This window comes from Corythoichthys intestinalis, chromosome 11, assembly GCF_030265065.1.
Source record: "Corythoichthys intestinalis isolate RoL2023-P3 chromosome 11, ASM3026506v1, whole genome shotgun sequence".
In the NCBI taxonomy this organism is placed as follows: Eukaryota; Metazoa; Chordata; class Actinopteri; order Syngnathiformes; family Syngnathidae; genus Corythoichthys; species Corythoichthys intestinalis.
In genome coordinates, this window is record NC_080405.1 from 30,905,974 (window position 1) to 30,929,437 (window position 23,464).

General features: G+C 42.2%; 1 protein-coding gene across 3 annotated transcripts in view; it reads right to left on the minus strand.

The window, feature by feature from the left end:
* lnx2b (ligand of numb-protein X 2b) overlaps window positions 1–22,968 on the minus strand; it is a 28,053-nt gene extending 5,085 nt beyond the window's left edge. Inside the window, exons 1-8 of one of the 3 annotated variants that reach the window (XM_057850088.1) lie at window positions 22,650–22,968; window positions 15,249–15,742; window positions 13,740–13,933; window positions 7,023–7,222; window positions 5,993–6,385; window positions 5,786–5,914; window positions 3,957–4,131; window positions 3,641–3,884 (exon numbers count right to left, since the gene is read on the minus strand). In XM_057850088.1, coding sequence (XP_057706071.1) covers window positions 3,641–3,884; window positions 3,957–4,131; window positions 5,786–5,914; window positions 5,993–6,385; window positions 7,023–7,222; window positions 13,740–13,933; window positions 15,249–15,637 — 1,724 coding nt within the window. In that variant the 5' untranslated portion in view covers window positions 15,638–15,742; window positions 22,650–22,968. Of the gene's footprint in view, window positions 1–3,640; window positions 3,885–3,956; window positions 4,132–5,785; window positions 5,915–5,992; window positions 6,386–7,022; window positions 7,223–13,739; window positions 13,934–15,248; window positions 15,743–16,932; window positions 17,055–20,612; window positions 20,632–22,649 lie in introns of those variants that run through there. The other 2 variants (XM_057850091.1, XM_057850089.1) reach the window with 2 other exon arrangements.
* Between the last annotated feature and the right edge of the window lie 496 nt (window positions 22,969–23,464).

Below are 23,464 nucleotides of genomic sequence, written 5' to 3' on the forward strand. Positions count from 1 at the left end.
TCACCAGCTATCGTTCCTACTATTGTTTTGCTTTGTCTTTTAGCACATATTATTATCATCTTATTTTTACAATATTATGTTATAGTCCTTATCCTCTACATACTGTAGAAGGGATAATACTAGTACAGTTGAACCAAAAAAGGAAAAAATAAGCGTACAAAAGCAAAGATTTTTGTTCTCATTTTAACTTTTGGCATTTAACTCTTGCTTTTGTGTTGTATCTCATCTATAATTTTGTCCATGGACCTTTATAAAATTGTACATGACAAATAATGATGAGCTGAGGGAGTTGAGACATGAACCCACTAGGATTCTACGAAGGACACACCCTGCTGCAATATGACTGATGATCACGCAGGGTACTCCAATATTATGTTTATGTAATATTTTCACTAATTAGCTTGTTTACTGCCATTGACCGCATTAGATGTCCAATCTCCCAGTCCAAATAGATTAGACATCTATGGCTGAGTTAAAATGCATATCGCAAAACAATTTTTGAGTTCTTCAAGAAAGGCTGACACGGTTTAATTTCCACGCATTTCAATGGGAAAACGTGATTTGAGTGACTTGCAAGCATGAATACATGCCTATCTAAAGACGCTACCGCATTTAGGGGAAAAGCATATAGAATGTAAAACATTATGACTATTTTTGGTCATTTACCTCATACAGACCTGGCGTCGAGATACTCGGACACAACATTTTGGGTTATGTACGCCACAAGACTAACATGTGTTGCACATGACACAAAATGTGACTTCCACATATTTGGTTGCCAGGTCTCAATTTTTTAATCTTAATAATCATTGTATTATTAAGGCTAAATACAATGATAAATGAATGTTACATTAAAAGCAAAACTAATAAAATAAAAATGGATAATAAATATAAAAAAAAACATGGTTTTGGTCCACAATAACACTCTAAAGTTGATTTTCATTTCTTTTTAAATTTCATAGGGCTGAACCTAGAGATGATCGATCGGGTCCAATCACGTCCTTTTCAAAGTATCGGAATCGGCAAAAAAATATCGGCCATGCCTTTTTTAATATATATATATTTTTTAATTAAATCGTTTTCTAATTGTATTTAACGTTACAAATATATTATGTTACACTCATCCAGAGTCTTTAGTTTAGGCTTAAAGTGCCTGTGACACGAAAAAGCATGTTTATTTTATAATACACGCGGTATTTTATGCTCCTGAATGATATGGGCCGCTTGGATGTGTGCGGAAGCGATCGCTATTTTTATTTAGTTTTTTGAATCCCGCACCATGAAAATGAGTGACTTCCGGCGTCGGTCTTGCATTGAGGAGGAGGGCGCTGTGACGTGTACGGTAGAAGACGTCCTCGTCACGCTATAGTGTACTGTTGTGTATTAGGACGAAGGATTCAGCTGATTTTGCGGATTAATACGTTTATTTTTCGCATCACGCCAGCCAAACGGCTGCAGAAAAATCATTCTGTATGAGGGAGAGGCGTATGCGCCTTTTTGGAGTTTCAAAAGGTTCCCATTCACCGTGGATATTTACTGTAGGACCATTGGACTTATGAGGAAGTGAGTAAACATCTTGTTTTGTATTATGTCAAATATGAATACAGCGATTACAAAGTAAACACTACAAACTTCCTTTAAATGAAGGATTACTTACGTTTGATCATTGATAGGCATGTAAAAAGCTCTCTTAATGCTCATTAGCAGCAGCACGTTAGCTGCACAACAACTCCAGCCACCCTCCTCCGGGGAACGAACTGTAAATTGCTCTCCGCCGGGCGGTTTGCCGATCCGCGAAGACAATCGACAACCGGGTCGTCATGTCAAATAATCCAGGATAGTTATGTGTGATTTTCCGCTTCGAAGACTTTGAAACATCACTCGGTTCGGGTTAGCATGTCGGCTAGCTGTCACGCCTTCTGGTTTGTTTACATTCTCCGAAGCCGGGGAAGGGAAATTACATATGTCCGATTTAGGTGTCATAAAATATCGTTCGGGAGGTGCGACAGTAAAGGTGAAGTCGACAGTTTTGACCATTATGGAGTAATTTTGCCATGTCGTCCTGAATAAATGCATTTTTATTATTTCATATTCCATTCAGCACAAGACTTATTTGTCATGACCATGCCATTTATTTAGCAATTGGGGAAAATACTAAAATAAAGACAGAAACAATGACATTTTGCCGCTCTCTTCGTCGCGTTTTCCTCGTTGTGAATAGTTCCCCCTCGACGGGCTGACTGGTCCTTCTCAAGCCATTTATATAGCTATTGGGGAAAAATACTTGGATAAAAAGAATATCCTGTAAAAATATTGGAGTAGAGAGACTGAAACTGACATTTTGCGGCTCTCTTCGTCGCGTTTTCCTCGTTCTGAATAATTCCCCCTCAGTGGGCTGAATAGTAAAACCGATGAGCCCAGTCTACCGCTGACGTCATCCACCTGTTGGGGGCGCTAAAGCCCTATAATAGTAGGCGTGGCTAACCGGCAGATTAAAAGACTAATTTCTCGTCATCTGTGCTTTGCTAAATTGTTGTATATAGTCGAATCGTCTCAAAATATGATTCTAATTCACATAATAATGCTATTTAAGACTTTTTTTTCTCGTGTCGTATGCTCTTTAAGGTAGGGTTATTTAATTTATCCCTATAACGGCGGTAATTACATTTTTTAAAAATGTATCACCTTAAAATATTTAATGCAATTAATGCATGCGCTGCACGACCCACCCACGCATTGTCGCGCTCAATCTGTAATGGCGCCGTTTTACCTATATAGAGAGATAAAAGGCAGTGTAAGATGAGTAGAGTGAATTTTGGCAGCCTTTGGAGCCTTTTTTTAATTGGCTAAAGCCTTACAATCCCTCTCCCTACGATTAGAAATATCATAGGAAGCAATGTGAGGAAGCAAGGTAGCAAATGATCTTTTTCCTAACACCTTAAATTATTTCCCAACACAGAGAAGATATATCAATTGGTAGCACTACGCAGTCATGGTTCCACTTCCCATCGTGCATTTGGGTATGGCTACAGTATAATTTACTGAAAGCTCAACAAATACACTAGATGGCAATATTTAGTCACAATATACAAAGTCACAAGTCTTTCTATCCGTGGATCCCTCACAGAAAGAATGTCAATAATGTAAATGCCATCTTGAGGATTTATTGTCATAATAAACAAATACAGTTCTTATGTACTGTATGTTGAATGTATATATTCGTCCGAGTTTTATTCATTTTTTTCTTAATGCATTTCCAAAATGTACATGATCGGGAAAAATTATCGGGAATGATTGGAATTGAATCGGGAGCAAAAAAAAAGCAATCGGATCGGGAAATATCGGGATCGGCAGATACTCAAACTAAAACGATCGGGATCGGATCGGGAGCAAAAAAACATCATCAGAACAACAATCAGCTTAACCCATTACCTGCCATGGACAACTACAGAGTTCCAATTCATTTGAACTGGGACGCTAGCTGTGAATGCTCATCTTTCAGCTACCAGCCTTTCCCATTTCAAATGAACGTCTAGCACCTTCAATGGCAACCAATGAGTTAAATGGGTACCCTATAAAGGTCTAAGAGCAAATCGTTATTGTATTTGCCATTAATTTCTAAGTGGCTGAAGAATATTACCTCGGTAAACCCAGCCACCTTGTCCACAACGGCGTCCAGTTGAAAGCATCTTCACGCGTATCTTCTGTACTGTCCGTCCTGTCGTCCCCTCCACCCTCTGCGTCTTCCTGCGTGTCTTCCGAAATGGTCTGGATGACACGTAGCGCCACCTGTGGCTGAGCGGCTTGCGCCTTCAGCGCAGAAACAGCCTCGCTGTACGTCAACTGGGTCAGGTCCACCCCGTTGATGCTCAGTAGAACATCACCTGAGGACACACTGACCATTCAGAACGGAATCTGCTACGATGCTGGTAAAGCCCCAAAACTCCTGTGTTTACCTCGTTTGATAGTGCCATCTCGATGCAGGCATCCAACGGGCTGCACGGTCGTGATGTAGACAGGCAGGCGGCTGCGACAGTCCCTCCCGCCGGCAATGGTGATTCCCAGGGAAAGGCGAGGGTCCTTCTTCAGGCTCACAGTCTTCTCCTGGCTGGAAAAGCCACCAGGAGGGTCCTGTGCCATGATACAATTCTTTAGCCCCTTTCAAACTTAAATCCCGCTAAGTTCCCGTGTAATGTGACGCAGGATTTAACTATGTTGTAGCTTTCAGACATGGGGCGATGTACCGAGAATTACCCTGGTAGGGTGCTTTTACACATGTACTCTGGCATCGCTCTCTGAGAAGGGAGGGCAGGGGATGGGATTTTAAAAACCGGACATTACGTCATTTTTGTGCGGTGTCAGCAGTAAAACAAACCACACTTCCAAAGATGGACGCCTAAAACCGCAACAGACGTACTCAGACTGATCGGTGCGGTATCCTCGGCTCGAAGGTCCAGTTGCAGTTTAATTTCGCCATCTTTCCAGTTTGCCACATTGATCATTATGATGTTTAACGCTTTTCTTCTTGTCGCGAAGAAAAGACTGAGTAAACGCTGGCCTGCACTCTAGTCCCATGATTTTTAAAAATTTTTTTAAACTGAAAATTAGATGTTTTTTTTTACATGTTTGAAAATTTGCAAAAATGTCCCACATTGGGAGTGGGGAAAAAGTGCGATGGCAATTTTAGGAACAACTGTTTACAATCAAGTGCCACAATTGAAGTCTGTGTGTTGCTGGTCAGAAAAAACAATTTGCATTACCTCAGCAATTTTCCAGTCAGATGGTCAAATTCACGATTGTGTGGACTTCGCATAAAGCAAACTGTTACATTTTCAAATTAGTCACCACTTGAAGGAGTGGGATGATTAAGATCTGCAGAGCAATCCTGTCATTTGAGCTAACATTCATGGAGTGGTGCCGCCAATCACCTTGAACAATTGCCCTTAATTGAAAAGCCTCAGGCAGTAAGTAACAAATGTGGACCACGCGAGATGAAGGCCACGTGTGAGCTCCCACACCGGCGTCTCGTAACGGAGAAGATGTGTGGAAAGCGTCAGCTCATGGCGGCCCTCTGACTGCGCTCCACGGACTGTAAACCATGGAAAGGGAAGCTCGGGGGAGGGTGGCCGTGCCTCTTCCTCCGCCCAGCGGGGGTCCCCCCCCCCCCCCGGCAAGACGAAAAGGCTCCACTCTGCAGGCGAAAGCTAACTGTTACCCGCTTTGATCCTCTGCCACCCAAAGAAAGAAGGGCCCAAAAAACAACAAGTCAGCGGCCCCGCGGCGGCAGACCGAGCAGCACCCCAGGCCTTTTGATCAGGACAGAAGGAGGCCCTCCACGGCGTCTTTCATCTCGCTGCTGCGACGCAGGTGTCTGCTCTCAAAGCTTTGCACCCCCAGCTGGGGGGCTGCTATTCTTCCTGCTCACGCTGGATGCAACGACTGAGTGGCACTGACAAGGCGGCCCACGTCACAATTACGCTGTGTAAACACTCACAATGTCCTGTTTTAGGATACCACAGAGTTTGAGAGTTGGTGTCACAGGAAGCTGGACATAAACGCTGAAAAATAGGTTCTTTTGGAGGGGGGTGGTTGGGTGGGCTGATGAGGTTCTCTACCACCCAATTTTTCAAGTTTTCTGGGCGAAACCCTGGTATGTATACTACACTATGTACACATACATTCAAGGGACAGTCTCGCCTTACATATGCTGAATGTGTATAACTGCAATGAGGGGTTAACATTTCGAGACAGCTCAGTAGACATGCAAAGACATGTTCAGCTGTACCTTCATGAAGGTGGAGCGTCGCTTGAAGTACTGTGGCTCCGGCGCCTTCCTGGTCGCTCGGCCTTGTGGTCCGCTTTCGTCCTGCGTCTCTGACCTCAGGACTACAAAGTTGACGCGCACCTCGCTAGCCTGCACAAAGAACCACCAAAATACTTTGTCGATTTAAAAGTGCTACATTACCCAAAATACAGCTGGGATACCTATTACCTGTATGATTTGAGCAGCACTCTCTGGCGTACCGTGCCTCAGGTCATGTCCATTGATGGCCAACACTTTGTCACTGTTCTTCAGTTTACCGTCTTTGGCCGCTAGGCCTCCGGACAGCAGGTCCAGGATGAAGACGCCACTCTCCTCTGATTTGCGTATGAGTTTTATGCCTAGTGGCTCTGAGCGCTGACTCTTGGTCAGCGTCACCTGCAGTACCGTCCCAGGATTATGAGTGGAGGCCACATTGCCGTGAGCGCCGCCGGCCTGATCGGAGCGCCCCTCCCTTGGTTTGAAACCCTTTTCCTGCATGACAGTGAGCCTGACTAGGGAAGGTTGGCGCAGCACGGCCACTGCCCGAGCGTGAGGGATGGACGCCAGGCTGATGTCATTGACCTGGAAACGTGGGAACACCAACGAGAACATTCTGTTAGCTTCCTGCAAATACATTTCCAAACACATCATGCACTGTACAATCTCAGATTGATCCGGAAAAACATCAAACTGAGGCGTTACAGAAAATGTTTCAGTTTACACATCTTGCCTCTGGCCTATATATTTACACAGTCAGATTTAACTTTAACCACAATGTTGAAGAAAAGACACGAAAAATTAGGTTTGTCAATCAGTGACAGCGGCTACATGAGGTGGAGAGTGTCAACCCGAGTTAGTTGCCACACCTTGTTGTCATGGAGATCAAACCGGTTTATCTCGCATATCTGCCTTCACATTCCCTCGTGTAAAGAGTGTTTACAAAACTTGGGTGAATATGAGTACGAGTTTCGTACGCCCAGTGGTTGCAAATAAGTTATATCCACCTAGACACTAGCTTTCAAAAGTTCAGGCTCATTTAGAGAAGTCCTGGTTTTCTTTCAATGATTGTGTCAACTATCTTTGAATTCCCACCACATCCATTTTTAACCAAGCTGTTGTGATTACAGCCTTCATTAGGGTTTGTTGTGAAAGCAGACTTCTGTCACCCAAAGTTCATGTGACATAATTATTATTACTCCTTTGGAAGACTGGTACTCACCTCTAAGATGTGGTCTCCCGGTGCCAGTCGGCCGTCACGAGCCACTTGCGAATCACGTAGAATCTCCTGGATGACGATATTGCCTAACGGAGTGTCTTTGCCGCCCACAATGCGCAGGCCCAGCTCTTCATCCGCTTCCTCTCTGAAAAGCTCCACCACGTTAGACTCTGCCACCAGGCTGGAGCGCAATGGCGTGTTGTCTGGCAACGAGGGACAGGAAACACATATGGATCAGCTTTCCTGGCTCCCTCAGATCGTAATTAACATATTTCTATATTATACAAGTTATACGATAAAGGGGAGTTCATTGTTCCATCAATCACAGCAAGTCCTCCAGGTCCTGAAGTAGAAAAGCAGCCTCACACTATTATCCCATTGATAGGCGGTTGTAATCCTGTAAAACTATTATCGACTTTGCAAATGTTGCAATATGGCAAAGATTTAATCATTTAAATTACGGGTTTTCATTATCTGTAACCTACTCAGATCATTCTTTTAAAATGAAATCATAAAATATTTCAGTCCATGCGGTAAATCTGTTTGAGTTTCACTTAATTTGAGTATCTTTGTCAATATTAAACTGCACCTGTGGCTGGGTTGGCGGAAAAAGAAATGTTTGGATTCATTTCAAGGTACTTGTTATTCTAACTAATCTGTTAGACTGAACCCAACATTGTGAACTGTACTGTTCAGCATTTCTTAGAATTGATGGTATAAATACCACACATCATTGATAAGAAGGATAAAACTACAATAGTCCTGTGTCCACTGAAGTTGTAAATATGTGACATAGCAGCAAGTCAAGATAGATAATGTCACGTGATGTTTAGTTTTGCGGTTTATAGATCGGTAAACCAAACAAGACTGCACAGAGGACATCCACGTGTCTTCACACAAATGATGTTGAACAATACACTATTACATCACCTTTCTTTTTACAATCATTAAGTGTTTGAGAAGTGTGGACACTTAATCGTTGAAGCTGAGTGTACATGATACTCTTCCATTTTCTGACAGGTCAAGAAGCATAAGATTTCTAATACAGTTTGAAGCTGGAATATATCTCCCGCGATAACCTGGGGACAATTGTATTTAATGGACTTAATGTAATAGGGTTGTGCTTAAAACGCCACAACTCTGGATCAAGACTCGAAAACTCACTGAGATCAACACAAGACCAAGACTTTTGCTGGTTCACACAGAGACAAGAGCGCCCACTGCCAAAATCTATACTATATTTACGTCCTACAGAACCTAGAAAGACGTTATGTATTCAGTTCCGTGTATATGTTTGAGTTCAAGATAACTCAAGAAGGAACAACAGGATTATTATCAAACCAGCAGGATGTTTGTAGCCGGGGAGACTGGGGTAATGTGACACATAGGGTAATGTGAGACACCCCCTGTATCTAAGTGAGGGTGCACATTTGTGATCATGCAACTATCACGCTTTCAATCCCTAACCAATAGCGTATCATTTTGTTGGGGGCCATGGTCGTACAGATCGACAATACTGCACCGAAGAGGTAAGCCATTTTGATATTTTTACTAATTTTTTAGCGTGGCGTTTTGCCGTGCAGCGTCTGTCTGACAATGAATGACCTGAAAAAAAATTAAATTTTATTTATATATCACAACAGTCATGTAGGTTTATTTTTCTGAAATATGGATGTTTAAATAAATTTGCCATGTTTGGCCTTGGTCTTTTAGTATAGAAAGCCTGTTCATGCCTACAGGTAGGCTCTAAATTTAACAGCTTTACCTTTTCTGTTGAAAAGAAACAACCTTAGTAAGGGGGAAGTGTAAATAAATTAATAGAATTTTATTATTGATGAAAAAATTAAAAGTGTTCATTGGCTGTCACTGACTAGCATTTGCTATCGCTACACAAAAATAGCAATATAAATGACCCCCAAGAACAGTCAGAGACATAAGTCAAACAGAGGATATAATATATAAGAAAGACAGGGTATATGGTGGTAAAGGATAGCTTGTTGAAACAGAAGAATGTCATCGTGACGTAAGGCAATGCACACAAGAAAAAGTTGTCGATAACAATGCTACCTCTGGATCAGGTTGGCTCTTTTTCCAGTCTTTTTCAGCCCTTGACACTCGAGCCATCTCTTTAACTGAACATTTGTATGTTTTTCCACATCTTCACACAGGGACATCATTTTCGGACAGAATTGGTAGGCTGAGTTCAGTAAACACCTCGTTCGTACACTTTTTACATGCATCTAGCATGAGGGACCAACATGAGCTTGACCCCCCCTAGCAATAGTTGCTAACGTCATGAATATTCATGAGCAAAAGTGACGTGTTGCGTGCGGTACGCTATTCAACTTGTCCATGAAGAAGAGCTCCTCTTCATACTGTGGTAAACAAGCTAGTTGAGCTTGCGCTGCACCTCCACCATGTTCCCAGCAAGATCAAGGACTTGATCCTGGATTATTACGGTAATTTCTGGCTCAGGGTCACTTCTGGGTCAGTAACATCAGACTGGCATCGCCTTGAGAAAGGAATAATAACAGGATGTACCATCTCCGTTGTTCTTTTTGCACTGGCGATGAATATGGTGGTAAAGGCTGCTGAAGTGGAATGCAGAGGGCCTCTGTCCAGATCAGGTGTTCGACAGCCCCCCATAAGAGCCTACATGGACGATCTGACCATTACAACAACGTCAGTCCCAGGTAGCAGGTGGATCTTGCAGGGATTGGAGAGACTCATCGGATGGGCCAGGATGAGCTTCAAACCTGCAAAGTCAAGGTCCATGGTTCTGAAAAGGGGGAAGGTGGTCGATAAATTCCGGTTCTCAATCTCAGGAACCGTGATTCCATCGATCACAGAGCAACCAGTCAAGAGCCTGGGAAAGCTCTTTGACTCCAGCCTGAAGGACTCTGCTGCTATCCGGAAGTCTACTGAAGAGCTTGGTGGTTGGCTCGGCAAGGTGGACAAGTCTGGCCTCCCTGGCAGATTCAAAGCCTGGATCTACCAGCACTCCATCCTTCCCAGAATCCTGTGGCCTCTCCTCGTCTATGCAGTCCCAGTAACGACGGTGGAATCCTTTGAAAGGAAGATCAGCAGCTTTCTGCGGAAATGGCTGGGTCTTCCTCGCAGCCTCAACAGCGCTGCCCTGTACGGGACTAGCAACAACCTGCAGCTGCCCTTCAGTGGGCTCACTGAAGAATTCAAGGTGGCACGCACAAGAGAAGCCCTACAGTACAGAGAATCCAGGGACGGCAAGGTGTCATCAGCCGGCATTGAAGTGAGGACAGGAAGGAAGTGGAAGGCAGAAAAGGCAGTGGAGGTGGCTGAGTCACGCCTTAGGCAAAAGGCACTGGTTGGGACTGTGGCAACAGGGAGAGCTGGATTGGGCTACATCCCAAAGACCCAGGTCAGCCAGGCTCGGGGCAAGGAAAGACAACATCTACTCCAGGAGGAGGTCCGTGCAGGCCTGGAGGAAGAGCGAGTGGGCAGGGCATTGGGACTCCGGCAACAGGGAGCATGGACAAGATGGGAGGGCACTTTGCAGCGCAAAGTCACCTGGTCGAACATCATGCAGGCAGACCTCCAACGTGTCCGGTTCCTCGTAGCGGCAGTCTACGATTCCCTCCCCAGCCCAGCAAACCTCCATGTGTGGGGGAAGAGCGAGACACCCTCCTGCTCCCTTTGCTCCGGAAGAGGCTCCCTGGAACATCTCCTCAGCAGCTGCCCAAAGTCCCTGGCTGATGGTCGCTACCGCTGGCGCCACGACCAGGTACTGAAAGCAGTTGCCGAGAGTATAGCCACCGCCATCAGCTCTAGCAAACACCATCATGCTCCAAAGAAGGCCATCTCCTTCATCAAAGCTGGAGAGAGACCCCGTGCACGTCCAAAGATAACAACAGGACTCCTCCACACAGCCCCTGACTGGAAGCTCCACGTTGACCTGGGAAAACAGCTGAGGTTCCCCCAGCACATAGCAACAACATCGCTTCGGCCAGACATGATCATCCTCTCAGAGGCTTCAAAACACCTGATCATGCTGGAACTTACCGTGCCCTGGGAGGAGCGGATTGAGGAGGCCAACGAGAGGAAACGGGCCAAGTATCAGGAACTAGTGGAGGAGTGCAGGGGAAGGGGCTGGAGGACTTTCTATGAGCCCATAGAAGTCGGCTGTCGAGGCTTCGCTGGACGCTCCCTCTGTAAAGTCCTTGACCGGCTGGGAATCACAGGGGTGGCCAAGAAAAGGGCCATTCAGTCTGCAAGTGAAGCTGCAGAGAAAGCCACAAGGTGGTTGTGGTTGAAGAGGGCAGATCCGTGGGTTGCTACTGGGACACAAGCCGGGACTTGATCCACCCCGGCTGGGTCACTAGGACGAGGGTGTCTGATGTTGCGAGACCCGAAACACTCAATGAATCCTAGATACATCACTGATGATGTGTCCCAGTGCATCCAGGAGATGTATCTTTCAAGTTTTTTTTTTCCACAAAATATTTTTTTTTGCATGTAAAACTAAATTTTCCTTCTGTTAAGTTAACCAGCTGTCTGATTTAGCTAAAATATTCTATACATGGGGATGAGCTCACAACATAAAACCTTGTGATGATGCTACCTTAAGATTAAAGTGAGGGAAATAACGACGGGTAAAGTGAGATGTCGCACTTCACTCCTTCATGTCAGCAGTGACACTTCACAACATCACACCTGGATTTAGATCGACTGAATTTTCTCTGACAAAGCCTTTGCACCATCCATGGTGCCATACAGGCCAAACCCTGAGCTGCAGCCTGCCTCTGCAGATCTGGATGGCCCAACTATGCAAATGATCCACCAGCAGATGAACTACTCACTTCAGACAATTCAGTGACTGATACTAATCCATCCACTGCATGTAGTCCACCTGGAAAAGCCTGGTCAGCTGACTAGAAGTGCCATATGACCCCAGTCAGAAATTGGTTGGGAAAAGGCAAAGTTGCAAAGAAAAGACCAACCCAAAAAAGAAAGGAACCTAAAAGAAAATTGAGTAAGCAGCTTTGAAGAGATTGATGCCCTAATCTTAATGATCCAGAAAACACAGACCTGGCCATGAGTAATTTTGTCTGACTATGTTGTGATGTATGGTAATATATTCAATTATGGTGTTGTAGATCTTGAGTTGCATTCAGGTGTATAAAAAATGTGTTTAATCGACCAAACCCATTCATTCTGAATTGCCTCGTTGTTCAGCTACCTGTTAGGATTCTAACTTTCGCAACATTTGCCATCAGGATTTTTTTATATTAAGATGGAAAGACTAAATCAGTTTACCCCTCATTGGTTCACTTTCCCCCTTTAATTTTTCTAGTCTGTCGCAGTTTGCACCTTAGATGTGGTCAGGTAATACACAATGCCATTTTTTTTTAAAACTATATTTTCAATACTCATTTTCAATATTCATCTTGAATACATTCTTATCATTTTCGTTGCTAGGAAACATCCTGTCCCCAGAGGTGTTCCGGGCATGTCCCACCGGCGGGAGGCCCCGGGGACGACCCAGGACACGCTGGAGAGACTATGTCTCTCGGCTGGCCTGGGAACGCCTTGGGATCCCACCGGAGGAGCTGGTTGAAGTGGCTGGGGAGCGGGAAGTCTGGGCTTCCCTGTTAAAGCTGCTGCCCCCGCGAACCGACCCCGGAACAAGCGGAAGATAATGGATGGATGGATGGAAACATCCTAATTTAGAGGGAAATATGTAAACTTTACTGATTTGTTTAAGCTTGCTTTGAGGAGGGCAAATGTAAAAAAAAAATGTCTCACATTGCCCCAGTGTCCCCTAATATTAAAAGGAAATGGTGATTACATTTTAGGGAAATGAGGTTGAAAGGTCAAAAGTCAGAGATCAGGAAAGGAATTTCACCATAACAAGAACGAATGAAGGGATTATTAATCAAACTTGCTGGATAAATTCGAACATGAAGTGAAAGAGGTCATAAAATTTGGAATTCGTGAGGTAAACATCAGAGGTCAGAAAAGGAATTTTAGATAACTCAGGAATGAATAAATCATCATTTTTAAAAAAAAACAAGAACGAATAAAGAGATCGTCATCTAACAGGATATATTTGTGATAAAAAAAAAAACAGAAGAGGTGATTACATTTTTAAGTCATGAGGTCAAATGACACAGAGGTCAAGTAATAAATACTGCGATAACTTTTTATATATTTAAAGGAAGTGCCCAGGCAGAGGTTGTCTGCTCTGTCTGAGTGTGCCTCTAGTTTTGTGTTGTTACGGTTGCAGTCATTTCAATTTGTTGTGTTTTTAACACACTATTTTTCCTTAAAATCACATTATTAAAGTTGAAGTTCTCGTCTTAAGAGGATGTTACAAGTCCGTCCAGTCAGTCATTCTCAGACACTCAAAACATTTTCATCCAGACCAGCCTCCTAGTATTTTAGTTACAACAGTAAAATGCAGTTTCAGACAGGCTTGGAAGAAATTGGTATTAATTTTCCAGTCAAAGGGTGTCTGTTAACAACAGCAGTTGCATGTTCCTGCAGCACACTGCTAATGATTCACCCATTGCAGACTTAGGACTCAACAATCAGCAATTCTTCTGCGTCTATGATCAATCCCCGCAGACGGGACGAGGGATGGGCGGCCCCGCAAGATCAATTTATCTTGGCTAAACATTAGCTAATAATCACAAGAGAATGACTTATGTAACATAATTGTTATGATGACTAATGACCCCATACCATCCTCGCTTTCTTCATAGGCAGGGTTGATGAGTCCAGGATCGGGTAGGTCTCTGGTGGCACAGCGTGGCGGCGTATCCGAGTGTTTAGCATCAGCAGACAGCTCGCTTTCGCCTTTGCGTCCCTTCAGTTCGTTCCACGAGGGCTTCTTCCTCTTCTCACTTTCTTCCCGTAGTCTCCTAAATACGAGACATCTAGGCAAAAAGGGGAAAATGTGTAAATAGCTTAATAGTTTTATGACAACCAATGAGAGGGGTGGACATTAGATTACAAAGATAAAACGCTTCAGTCATCTAAGTGCAGAGCAGCCAAGGCTGTTTGCTGGAGAGGTGCTTGTTCATTTATTCCATATCACAATGAAGCTATGCAATATTATTTCAACACTGGAGTCTTCTTGTTCCTCATGTCTGAACTTTGAGCCCAGGGTTGTTTGCCAACAACCACAACAGGCTGCGTCATCGTGGCCGACCTCGGACATGATAAGCACCTCGCTGACCACGTGGATAACGAGGCGACTGATTTACAGCTGTCCTAGAACTCTAACCTCAGGTTTTGCCTGTCCAAAGGGAAGGGACAGTGTTTTTATGGTCCTGTTACACAATCACTTATACAGGAGCTAAAGCAGGTCACATTTTACTGTACAACTATTATTCTATGAAGTGGAGCAGAATGATTTTAAAAAATAAATAAATAAAGCACACACACAGGACACTTACATAAGACATAGCTGTTTTGGGTATTTGCATAAATGCAGGTCTATCTAGTGCTGTGCTATATAATGTATATATTACAAATGAGCTTTCGGGCAGTAGAGAAGATCAATACCTCTCTCATAAGTGCCAGTTAAGCATTTAACTACAGCACTGTTATCTTAGCATTAAACCGAGATCAAGCGGAAGCAAAATCTGTTGTGAGATCTTATGTCAGAACACTCATGTTGCCTGGCAACCAACATGAAGAGAAGCTGTGGGGCTCAGAACTATCACAGATTAGACCAGTTGGTAGTCTTGATACTAAACTAGGGAGTGGCAACCTTTGTCTTAATATTCCACTGACAAATCTCACCTAGACATAAGCAAGGAGTTGATTTTTTTCACATGTAGAAGCTTGTTCTCCGCTTCCTCTTTGATTTAACGACTTGATTACCTTTTAACATGTTTTCAGTGGTAGCCGCTATTTTACTAAGCCTTTTTTCCCCTCTCTAAAGGAGCATCAATGTAATGGAAGCGCAAGCGGGGTTCTGTTTGTCATTGGAAAACACCGCATTCCAGTTTTAATGATCGACATTGAATTCAGTCCCAAGGATTTGAGAGAGAGTTCAGGGCATGAAAATATGATTGAGAACGCCAAAATTAACTTGCTATAAAATATACGTTGCGCAGTGGTTTTATATTGAATGTAGAGCATTGAAAGAGTTGCGACTCAGTTCTGCAGCCGGAAATTTAGCTTGTGAATCGATTTCTTTGCCAATCTTTTGCTGACTTCTCAAACGCACCAGAGGATTAATACCTATTGTGCAGATGAGCCTGAAGTTCACAGCGTTGCATCTGTTGCTGGCACTCTGTATTGTAAGGACACATCACAGCCAGCTTGTCCAGCAGGTTCCGGACCAACAGGGTGGAAGGTCGACATTGGTGAAGCTGCAGCCTCTGGCGATCCACGGGGCAGAAGTCCTTATCCTTCAAGAAGCTGCCCAGACAGTCAAAGCAGTAGGTGTGTCCGCAGGGAGTGTCCATGGGTCTGATGAGAGGCTGCAGACAGATGTGGCACACCAGTTCGTCGTCCACGTCATCGAGGTACTCATACAGGTGGCTTTCCTGGCCCTCATGTTGCTGCCCGCACTCTTTGCACACCCTGGTCCAGGAGAGACTCGCAGTTTTGCTTTCAATTGTAGACATTGTCCCTCTTAAATCCCTCAAAAGGTGTCTTTGTGTAAGGCAAATCCCGTCAGATGGTCGGTGTGCAATAACGGTCCGACCGCGTCACCTCCACGTTTTCATGTTCTGCGGAGAGGATAATAGCGAGATGTAATCAGGCAGTTAAAGAGCTACTCCCGCGCACGTCAGCCACAGGAAATGACAAATCAGCCGTGCGATAGCAACATGGCAGCCAACTGCAGCTGCTTCCTCTCAGCGAGCTTCCTGAGGGACAAAAGGAATTCTCATTTCAGCTGAAAAAAAAGTCACTCTATATTCAACGGGAGGATCTAAACTGGGAAATTAGGCACAAAAAATGAAGTCAAAAGAGAAAAGATATTTGAATGAAGTGGTGGTCCTGTCACTAATGGCCCAATCAGCACTGGTCTAGCACTCTGTGCACCATTTAATCTCCTTAAATGCTCTCTCAGAAGAAGAATGCTGAATAGGACTGCATTCTTGGTACAAACTGTTAACCTCCTAGAACACATACTGTACTTGTAGTGTCACAAACTGTATGTGGCGAGAAACTACATAACCGCACCAATTGATATGTGTATACTTTGTGGGAACAGATATGAACAAGTTCAGTGTGGGTGAACTGGAATTAAAATTGCAAATCTGACCATCTTTCAGGACAAACACCAGTGACCTCAGACCTTCAAAAGTTTTGTCTAGACAAGCCAAAATGTCCCAAAGGAACACTCTCGACATCTAGCAGAGAGTCATCCTAACATAAGCGGCTGCAGCTTGGACGAATAATGCAATGAATACATTCACTTCCTTTAGGTGTAAGAACAGGGTTCTGTTCCAACATCGGCAACCTATCATGAACTGACATTCAGTGAGTTTGACAGGGTAAAACCTTAACAGGTTGCTAGCTGATTGCAGCGTAATTACAGTAATTATTTGTACAAATTACAAAAATCACTAACAGTAAGTGACCATGTACATGTTTTAACCCCATGCCCTAAAATGGACTTTACTACTATCCACCATTTGTAACCTTGAAACTGTGTATGCCGGGACTGTCGTAAAATGAGAACCCGGTGAATGTAAATGGAATAACATTGACACATTTAAATACTCAAGCGCTTCATTAGGGCCACAAGGACAGATAAAGTTGCTGTAAATGTCTTGCATTGGAGAACGGCTTTGTTATTTGTTCAGACTTGCTCAAATAAGCAACTGCCTTCAGTTTGTCTTAGACTACAGTCTTGAAGGTTAATTAACCCCCCCCTTCCCATTTAGTGCTATTATCTTTGAATTGTACTCACCAGAGATGGTATCTCCGATGTGGCGCGACGAGGAGCGAAAGCGCGCAAACACGACTGGAACCTAGCAGCTGCCTCCAGCCTCAATGAAACCAGAGCCCTGCCTCCCCTGCACACCGTCACGATAATGTCTGGGCGTGCATGTGTGTGTGTGTGCGCGCCTGAATACTTGTGTGCTGCACAGGCGTAAGGAATGCAGTGCGATTTGGTGTAACTAGGCAGAGTGGAGCTGGGCCGAAAGCAAAGTGTTCCTCTTGTCTGTAGCCATAAGTAATGTGTGCGTATTGGGTGGAGGTCTGCTGATGTTGCACTTTCTCAGGTTAATCATCCTGAATGACTGACTGCCAACAAACGTCAGATTTGTTACCATGTGCTATGGCTTTGTCCTTTTTTTTTCTTTCCCTACCCCAGTGCAAGTGATACCTGCTCTTGTAATGGATAGTGTTCACGGATCCTGTGACAAACACACAAACTCAGCCAACCGGTGGAAAATTAGGAACAGAGAACGACTGTTTACCAGTAAGGACACTTTTCAGACCTGACTTGCAATAGCTGGCAACCGCCAGTTAGTGAAAGATCAAAACCATTTTTATAATACAGTAGTTTTCCCCTATCACACACGTAAAACACATAAACATTATTGTATTTAAGAATTCCCCACGTCTGTTCTTTCTTTCTGTCAAAAAATGTTAGTAAAACATTAATTGGAGGAAACAAAAAGAAGTCTCATGTGGTTACAATTAGCTTTACCATATTCAAATACCATAGTTCTACACATGCAGACTTTCCCCTACATATTAATAATTGTGGTGCTGCGCCACACCAAAATAAAAGCCGCCACACCTCGCAGATGAGATTTTTTTTGTGTGTGTAAAATTCATTCTAAGTATTAATTTCTATTATTCAACATGACGTCTAAATGAATATAAGAAGCTCATTTTTACGCACTATGTCATAAGTCGTCTGAAATAGCACGACAAATACAAAATTGTTCTTTTACACACTTTATTTTGAAAAGCGCATCAGTTCTCCTACTGAAGGTTTGCGCCTGGAGTACGTCGGCACGGAGATTGAAATGGGGAGAAAAATCCACATAATGGCATTTGAAGTTAATGAATTTACCTCTGGCTTATACTGTAAAAACGACCTTAATATTGACATTGACGTAAGTTCTTTATGGCGTGTCTTTGACCCGAATCGTCGCCTCCTAGGATAGCATTTGCTCGGCGCTGTTGTCACTCATTATAATTTCAGATGAGGATTTCGAAGTACAGTATTTTGGAAACAAAAAAGTTCCTGAATACGAGGGTCTGCTAACAAAATGACCATTATTGTTGCGGTGATCTAGACCATCACGTTTCTACATATTGAATTAGCGTCTGAAGCTAATTAAATATTTCAGAACGTGAGGCACACGCTCCCCGGTTCCGAAGGTATTAGCTCTCATGTTCTGAGGAGTAAAAATAACCAAATGGTTATGGCAAGCGGTGTATTTTAATGTTAATACAAAGTTTTCAAATGAGGCAAAATCACAGCTGGAGATGCAGATAGATCAGGAAAGTGCACAGTTCAGCATAGGAGAACTCTCAACTAAGCAAAATAGCAAACAGAGAATCTAGCTGGGACCCAACATGGACAAAAATGGCAAAGTTCAAGTCATGGCTGTACCACACAAATCAAGGTGAGTGTTAAGAATCCTGCACCTATTATATTTATTAATCATAAATTATACATTGTATTATTTTAACTTAAATTCTGGTGTTGAAAAAGGTTAATTGTCTATAAACTATCGACATTATTATTATTGTTGTTTATAACCTGGCATATTCCTTATACAAAAAATTACAATACAGATGGCGCATTTACATTGAAAGAAGTATTTTTCATCTCACTGAAACAAATCAGTATATGAATTTGCACTACCAATCAGAAAAGTAACTCCAACAAAGACTTCAGTTTGAACTGAAGTCGGATTGACTAATGTAAATTAGACATATTTGATTTAAATCCAAATGGGTAAAACATTGAATGTGTTTCAGAATATGGACCAGGTCAGATGTCATGATGTCAAAAATGGCATCCCAGACTGATGAATGGGGAGTGCTGCTGACGGCAACTGTCAGCCATTGCGTTGACAGTGCCCATCTCAACAGTGAACTGCGAGAGAGATTTGTATGCAATGAACAGAGTAAGACATTTAGTCAACTGTACAATGTAAGTTAGAGATGCTTGAATGTCTTCATTTCCTAGATATAATTTTTTTCTTATTCCTGTGTAGGTGAAGACAGACTTGAGAATCGGGGACCATCTTGCAGCACGCCTCACTAAAAATTGACCATTTTTTGCTGATTTCCCTTTTCATTTATTTATTTATTTTTTAGTCCAGTAAAATCAAATGTTCGCGGGCAAGATGCAAACTTTGCGAAGTTTAAGGTTCTTAGAAAAAAAATAAATGCTGTGAAAAAAATCTTATTTGTCATGATATGAAAAATTTGTCGCGGCACATGATGGGGTTGTCCGACTCTAATGCGGCCCACCACCACCACAGCTTCAAATCCTAGGGGAAACACTGACATGTGTAGGTTGTGTAAACAGGAAAATAATGTGACGTACTCAATGTCCAACATGCTTTTTTACCCCCGCAAGAGTTGCAGTTGTATTGCTGCAGATCCCAGCAAGGTTTATCTTGTATCCATTGTTTGAAATGTCCTATATTATAAATTTAATACTATCTGACCAGAATTCAATCAGTATAGTGTTATGTTTATGCACAATTGCGCCATTGGCTTAGTGGCACCATATCAGATACAGTTGGAGAGTCATGAATGGCAGATTTTCTTCAAATTGCAAATGTTGGGCCAAGTTGATTTAAAATGAATAAATATTGTTTCTTTTGTAACCATGGAAATCTGATTATTTGAAAAAAATTCTTGATTGAGCATTTTGTATTACTTTTCATGATGTATTGGAAATGTTCCATAACAATAAGCAAGTAGTCTTCCAAGAAAAGCGTCAAGAAGTTCAAGAACAAATGCCAGACATAGTTGAGCAAAGAAACAACATAGTTAATGGTAATACCACCTATCAATGGTAATTTACAGGATGCAATATTTTTAAGATCTGAAAATTGTTTCGAAAACTGCTTGTTCCATCATCTTTCATCTTCTACACCAAGATGTACAAGTAGTTTCACTTAGGGAGGCAAACTAAGCAATGACTGTTTTAGCCTTGAGCTGTTGTCGATTACCTTAGTGTGCAAAGTGCCTCACCTAAATCAAATGCCTTGCAATCATGTGACAGTATAATCTTTTTCCAACGCGTGAAAGGGTGAAAACGTTGGTGGTCTGACAGTGTCCTTAGGTCTCACGAGGGATTACCAGTCTGGGCATGACCTCTTGCTATGACTGTATATACGAGTGTGTCACGTTAGTCTCGCCACACCTTCGAAGAACTTGGGCAATGTCGAGCCAGACGAATGATTTCATTCATCCGTCAGATGGGCGATGTGACGAAGTTTGGGAAATTACACACAAAGGAAACTTGATCAAACGGAGAACTCCATCAACAATTGAGGGTGACATAATATTAATGTGTCAGGTTTAATTAATAGAAATGGATTTTTCTTGAATTCTATCTAAACTGAGAATTACAATTCATACAAACTTTTGTTTCAACAATGATACCTGATCAACTGGAAACAACACTGCAGGTGCACTTGTGTTTCGTGTCTAAAAAAAAAGAGCAATCAAAATGACAACAGCATGACACCATCGAATTCTAACGATCTTAAACTCAAAAAAGTTCTTAATCTTCAAGGTTACAGGCATTCATCAACTAACTGGATTTAATTGCAAAACGTATCTAATATATCTCTGATGCGTTGTAACTAATGTTACAAGAACTTAACGTCATTTAAAAAAAAAAAAATTAACACACTTATATATCATAGATTTCTAGATTATATATTCCCTAAAGATCCCTTAAAGCAGTAGTTCAGAATTTTAGGCTTAATCTTTGCGTTAGCGGGGGTTTAATTAGTTGCTGGAGTTGATTTCAACAAATTCAATGCAGTTTGCAAGTTATTTGTTAGTTTCAGGGCTCCGGTGCAAGTTATTTGTTAGTTTCAGGGCTCCAGAGTGGTTAAAATAGCGTGAGTCAATGGCACCTTCCTAGCATGCCAATAAAAAAATGATACAGATCTACAAACAGATCCAACATTGTCAAATAAATTCAAAACACAGATGATTGTTCCAAAACCCATGCGACCAAAACAATGTCACACAAAAACTGCCGTAATTCATTTCCTTCTGCAGGGATATTTTTTTTCAAGATGGATAATACGACCACAATAGAGAGGAGTGCTTTGGCCACTCGTGCTCACGCTGCATTTGAGAAAGGTGGGAAGTCGGACTTATCCAACTCGGAGAGTACTAGTTGCGACCTCAAAGCGTTCCAAGCGAATGTAAACAGCAAAGACGGCAGATCGCGACATGTTTTTTATTTTGGCCAACAAAAGACATTTTGACCTCCAGAAAACCTTCTTTCTTGTAAGCGATCAAATAGTGGCGGCGCTAATGATAGTTCTCCAGATCGGAGGTTGGAGCCTACAGAGTTAAAAGACGGCCAGCAAAATGTGCAGTTAGAAGAAATGGGCAAAGGAAAGTTTCCACAAATTCCCTATGAAAAAAGAAGAACAATACAAACTGGTTACTTGCTGCTGGCTAAGACAAAAAAAAAATCAGCAGGTGAAAATAAACAATGTGACATCACTCTGCCCTGCTCCTCTGCAGAGCTTCTGGATTACAAATGTTACTCTTCACGCTGCAATTATTGACATGCAATGATATGTTTTAATAACTATCCTGAAAACATAGCCAACACTATTGATTGCATGGGTCATCGATGATTTAATTGTGTGCATATGTTGTTTTTAATTGGCATGCTAAGATGGCCCAATTGACTCGCGCTAACTTAGCCACTCCAGAGCCCTGAAACTAACAAATAACTAACAAACTACACGGAATTTGTTGAAATCAACTCCACCGACTAATTAAACCTTAGCTAACTCGAAGATTAAACCTGATGTCAAAAATCCTGAACTTCCCCCTTCAATAAGTGTAGTTGGAGTTCACTTGATTCTGAACTTGAACCAGTAACAATAGTGGAGTAAAAACATAAAAAAAGGAAAGTTAATGCCATAAACATGGCCACCGTTAACATTTGACGATGACACAGGCGCTTCCATCTCTTTATTTGTGTTTTGCATTATCAAACACACGTGAACCATGTCTTCTGGAATTACTCAAATCTGTACACCTTGTCCTTTTAAAAGGAGCAGTTTTAAGAGGGGTTCTTCATGAAAAGTCATTAGCTACACTTGTTATTTTGTCATTGGTCAAATGACGGCAACTGTGATACTCACACTTGGAAAATGTAATAAAACCATAAACTTTCCTCTGATAACATAATTGGTGCTAACTGGACACAAGAGTTCCAAAACGTCAGGCTGAACTTCTACGTCGTTCAGTAAAAGGTTCCTAAAAATAAGACGTTTGTGACCCCTGCTTGTTTATCACCCAGCTCATAAATAACTCACAGTCTCCAAGACAACGTCGGCCTCGTCGTTAATTAGGGCCTAATACTAATTTAAATGGCATAAAAGAGGTTATACACGACTATACCTTTGTCACAATGGAAAGAAAGTAAGAAACTCGTCTTACCTGTGAAGTTTTTTTTCCCCTTCTTCCCGGAAGTGGCTAACCTCTGGCGGCTAAAACAAAGACGACTTCGTGTATTGTCAACCTGGGGTGAAAAGGACGTCAAAATAAAACTTTATACGTTGCCAGGGTGAGTTTTTCGTCAATTTCTGTCTCCCCGCCGGTGGAGGTTTAAAATAAATTAAGACAAGTTACAATTTGGCGTCTCAGGTGTAGTTGAACCTGCTCGGGTGAGGGGGGAGGAGGAAGAAGAGGGAGTTTCCGCAATTGCTAGGCGTCTACAGCAGGAAGATTGAAAGTGAAGGCAAAATTAAGGCAAGTACACGTCTTAATTAGACCGCACCAAACATTGAGGTCTCTCTATATTCTATGATGAAGTTGAATAACACGTACTAACGTTCACCTACTGACCTCAGTGTTGGCTACGAATGACGAATACCTGGACTGTCCGGATAAAATGCAAACATTTGATATCATTTTTGGTTTGGGTCGTAAACGGCATAATATTCAAGTCATAAGAACATTGAAGATATTCATCAGGTTTCTGAGCAGATATATATATATATATTATATATATATATATATATATATATATATATATATATATATAATATATATACATACACATATATCTTAGGACTACTGTTGCACGAATGTAATTTTTTAGCTTCCAAAACTAATTCCAATCTATCTTTATCGATACCATGTTGTTTGATGAAAGCAGAACTGTGAAGTAATTTCATAACATGCCAAATAGGGTCACAATTAAAGTAATTAAACATTGTCCAACAAATAAAGCATGAAAAAATAATTTATAT